General features: G+C 39.3%; 1 protein-coding gene across 1 annotated transcript; it reads left to right on the top strand.

The window, feature by feature from the left end:
- The first annotated feature begins 3,080 nt into the window (after positions 1 to 3,080).
- LOC102669745 (uncharacterized) lies at positions 3,081 to 3,809 on the top strand. Its single transcript, XM_006590032.1, has one exon. The coding sequence runs from the start codon at positions 3,081 to 3,083 to the stop codon at positions 3,807 to 3,809; it is 729 nt and encodes a 242-aa protein (XP_006590095.1).
- Positions 3,810 to 4,698: the final 889 nt, after the last annotated feature.

Genomic DNA, 4,698 nt, shown 5'->3' with positions numbered 1-4,698 from the left:
CCAACTTTCTTAGTGGATATTCACTAACTTGCTCTAAGCGTGAAAATGGTGCTAAGCGAGCCTACGAGGACAGAAAGCCCTTTTTAAGGATGAAGTTGGAAAAATCAGGCATTCAGCTAAGGGAGCATGAATTGGAACGTAGAGAGTAGAACAGAGGCACAAAATAGAGCAAGGAAGCCAAAAACCTCAGCTTTCAAGAGGATCTTAGGTTTAGGAGTAATTTCTAGGTTCCTAGAGGTGGAGGAGACATCCCCACCACTGTGTAATCTGTTATTTTCTTCTTAAACCCTCATCTTGTAGCTGAAAGGTGCTGCCTTGCGATGGAAGACTAAGTATCTCTATTGGGAAATTCTACTGAAACCTGATGTAAATTCTTAACTATCTATTTAAAGTTGTTTTATGTGTTCATTGCTTCTATCTGCACTTAATTATTGCATTCTTTTGGTCTGATCACCCATTGGTGTGTAAAGTTAGGATTTTTAGCATTGAAAAATGTATTAATCCTTAGAACTGGATAGAGCAGGGCTAGATAACTGCATTGCTAGACATAGAGTGCAGGGTTTTAGTTATTGATTTGTTGTGATTGTAATGATGTTCAGTTAGGCTAAGTTTGGCGAGACATTCGAGAATGAGGTTTAATTAGAATTAGTCCATTCACGTGAGGAATCAGTGTTTGGTATTTTAGTCTTTAGCATAGAACACCGAAATAACATTAAATAGGTAAAAATATTTCAATTACATCAAGCGTTCAGTAGAAGGACCTGACGTTTTAATCATTTGTTTTCTCTCCCGTTTTGATAAGCGTATTTGTAGTTATTTTAGATTTACAACATATACATCTTTGGTTTTATTCTGTTTACATTGCTTTTTATCAATGTCTGCTTGCTGAATGAAACTTCACCGAATGAAACAAGTTCCTTGTGTTCGATACTCAGTTTCTTACTGTTTTATTATTACTTTAATGACTCGGTACACTTTCCGATAAAGTTTGGGGTTGTGTCGGGCTCGAACAAAGTCTTTGGCACCGTTGCCGGGGAACTTCTTTCCATTCGGGAAGTCAAGTTCAGTTTGTATGCATTAATTCTTTATTCTCTGATTATTTGTTTGTGTGAATATTTAGTTAGTTCAGAATTTATTTTTCTCTTGGATTGGTTAACTACTGCTCTTGCTAGTGCTTTGTATGCAGGGAAAGTCTTCTGCAAGTGATTTGGTTCCATTAGACTTGGAAATTGAAGCCACTTGTAGACGGAACAACGCATAGTGGAAAAGAAAATTTCTGTAGGACAGGACAGCAACACCAATTCTTGAGGAACCTCGATATCCTGAGTTGTCTTCCAGTTTTCTAGAAATAAGGGAATCCGAGACTGCAGTCCCTGTGGCCGACATAATGGCTGAAGAGCAACCTAGAAGAGTGACCCTTGAAGACTACTCGAGTTCTACTATGCCGCAATTTTTCACTAGCATCGCATGGCTAGAGATTCAAGCGCAGAATATTACCTATCCTCATTCACTAATCCAGCTGATACAAGGCAACCTATTCCATGGTTTGCCTAATGAAGACCTGTATGCACATCTAGCCACTTACATTGAAATATGTAACACAGTCAGAATTACTGGTGTGCCAGAAGATGATGTTAGGTCGAGTCTGTTTTCATTCTCATTGTCTGGAGAGGTGAAAAGATGGTTTCATTAATTTAAAGGCAACAGTCTAAAGACTTGGGACGAAGTGGTTGAAAAATTCTTGAAGAAATATTTCCCTGAATCTAAGACTGCAGAAGGAAAGGCTGCCATCTCTTCCTTCCACCAATTTCCAGATGAATCCTTAAGTGAGGCCTTGGAAAGATTCCGTAGCTTGCAGCGGAAGACCCCTACTCACGAATTCTTAGAACCGATTCAACTCAACATATTCATTGACGGGTTGAGGCCACAATCGAAGCAGCTCTTAGATACTTCTACAGGGGGCAAATTAAAATTAAAGACCCTTGAAGAAGCCATGGAATTAATTAAGAATATGGCTGCAAGTGGTCACGCAATACTACGTGATAAGACTCATATCCCTACCAAAAGAAGTCTGCTAGAGCTCTCATCCTAGGATGCACTTTTGGCATAGAACAAGTTGTTGTCCAAGCAGCTTGAGACATTGACCGAACCTTAAGTAAGTTTCCAAACCAGTTTAATGTTAATCAACCTTCCCATTCTGTTGTTTTGCAGGTAGGAGGTTGCAGCATTTGTGGTGGAGCTCATGAGTCTGGCCATTGCATTCCCATTGATGATTCTGCTCAAGAAGTGAACTACATGGGAGGGAATAAGCCCAGGCAAGGTTACAATGCAGGCGAATATTCAAGTTTTCAGCATGGTTCAAATTTTAATCAGCAACAAGGGCAATGGAGATCCCATCCTGGCAATCAATTTAACAAAGAGCAGGGTGGACCATCTAATAGGCCTTAGCAACAGGGGCCTAGCCTATATGAGAGAACCACAAAGCTGGAGGAGACACTGACTCAGTTCATGTAGGTTTCAATGTCCAACCATAAGAGCACAGAGTCTACAATTAAAAACCTTGAAATCCAGGTGGGGCAATTGGCCAAGAAAATAGCTGATAATTCTTCCAGTACTTTTGGAGCAAATATAGAGAAAAATCCAAAGGAAGAATGCAAGGCTATTCTGACCCGCAGCAGGACGGCAGTCATGGAGGATGAGGAAAGAAGGATTGAGGATACCAAATAGGAACCAGTGTGTGAACTTGGAGAAGAAGAAAATGAAGAAGAAGATGACCAGCTAAGAGAGACACCAATAATTTTGAATAAGAAAGAAATAAAAGTAGAAGAAAAAGAGGGAAAAGAAAAAGAAAAACAAATAGAAAATGAAAAAAATGAAAATGAAAAAAAAAAAGAGAAGGAAGAAAAGAAGAAGACCAAGAGTGAGCAAGCTCGTGAAAAGAAGAGAGATGCTAGTCCATCTATAGGGAAAGAGGTGCCATATCCTTTGGTACCCTAAAAGAAAGACAAGGAGCAGCACCTAGCTCTCTTCCCTTCAAGAAGTTGGAGATTACAATACCCTTTGGAGAGGCCCTTTAGCAGATGCCGCTCTACTCAAAGTTCTTGAAAGATCTGTTAACCAAAAAGAGCAAGTACATACATAGTGACACCATTGTTGTGGAGGGAAATTGTAGTGCAGTGATTCAACGGATCCTTACACCGAAGCACAAAGATCCTGGAAGTGTCACAATACCATGCTCTATTGGTGTTGTGTCTGTTGGCAAAGCTCTCATTGACTTGGGAGCAAGTATAAATTTAATTCCACTCTCTATGTGCTGGAGAATTGGGGAATTGGAGATAATGCCAACCAAGATGACACTTCAATTAGCAAATTGTTTGATTACCAGACCCTATGGTGTTATTGAAGATGTTTTGGTTAGAGTGAAGCATTTCATTTTCCCAGCTAATTTTGTAGTGATGGATATTGAAGAGGACCCTGAAATCCCTTTGATCTTGGGGCGTCCGTTCATGCTAACTACCTGTTGCATAGTAAATATGGGGAAAGGTAAGTTGGAGTTGAGTGTGGATGATCAAAAAGTTACATTTGATTTATTTGACGCTATGAAGCATCTGAGTGATCATAAGGCATGTTTTAAGATAGATAAGGTGGAACAAGAGGTTGATATGGTGGCTAAAGCCATGGTTCTGCAAACTCCACTTGAAAAAGTGTTGACTAATACCCTGGAGTGTTTGACAACAGAAGAGGAAAAAGAAGTACAAAGTTGTTTGAAGGAATTAGAAGGTGAGCAAGAGAGTTCCCTGGAGAAATGAATTTTGAGGAGTTAAAGAAAGACAGACCAACAAAGGAAGCAAAAGTAGAATTGAAGACCCTTCCTGAGCATTTAAAGTATGTATTCTTAGGAGTAAATAAAACCAAACCGGTGATTATCAGTAAATCTTTAAGGAAGGAAGAGGAAGCTCAGCTGGTGGAAATTTTGAAGAAACATAAAGCAGTTATTGGGTGGCATATTTTTTACTTGAAAGCAGTCCCTCTTACTGTATGCACAAGATCAACATGGAAGCTGACTATAAACCAGTAAGATAGCCACAAAGAAAACTGAATCCAGTCATGAAGGAGGAGGTGAGAAAGGAAGTACTGAAATTGTTAGAAGCAGACCTCATATATCCAATTTTGGATAGTGCTTGGGTTAGTCCTACGCAGGTAGTTCCAAAGAAAAGAGGCATGACAATTGTGAGAAATGAAAAGAATGATTTAATTTCAACAAGAACTGTCATTGGATGGAGGATGTGTATAGATTATCAAAAGTTGAATGATGCCACCAGAAAGGACCACTACCCACTTCCCTTCATGGACCAAATGCTTGAACGGCTGACAGGACAATCATTTTACTGCTTTTTAGATGGATACTTTGGCTATAATCAAATTGTTGTAAACCCTAATGATCAGGAGAAGACTGCATTTACTTGCCCTTTTGGTGTGTTTGCTTATAGGCGAATGCCTTTTGGCCTTTGTAATGCTCCTGCAATGTTTCATAGATGTATGATGGCAATCTTTTCAGATATGGTGGAGAAGTGTATTGAAGTGTTTATGGATGACTTTTCTATTTTTGGATCTTCTTTTGAATGCTATCTATCTAATTTGGAGAGAGTATTAAAAAGGTGTGAAGATACCAACTTGGTGCTTAACTGGGAGAAATGT

The sequence above is a fragment of the Glycine max genome, chromosome 10 (assembly GCF_000004515.6).
Source record: "Glycine max cultivar Williams 82 chromosome 10, Glycine_max_v4.0, whole genome shotgun sequence".
In the NCBI taxonomy this organism is placed as follows: Eukaryota; Viridiplantae; Streptophyta; class Magnoliopsida; order Fabales; family Fabaceae; genus Glycine; species Glycine max.
The sequence above is the reverse complement of the archived record's forward strand: the minus strand, read 5'-3'. Positions and strand labels throughout refer to the sequence as shown.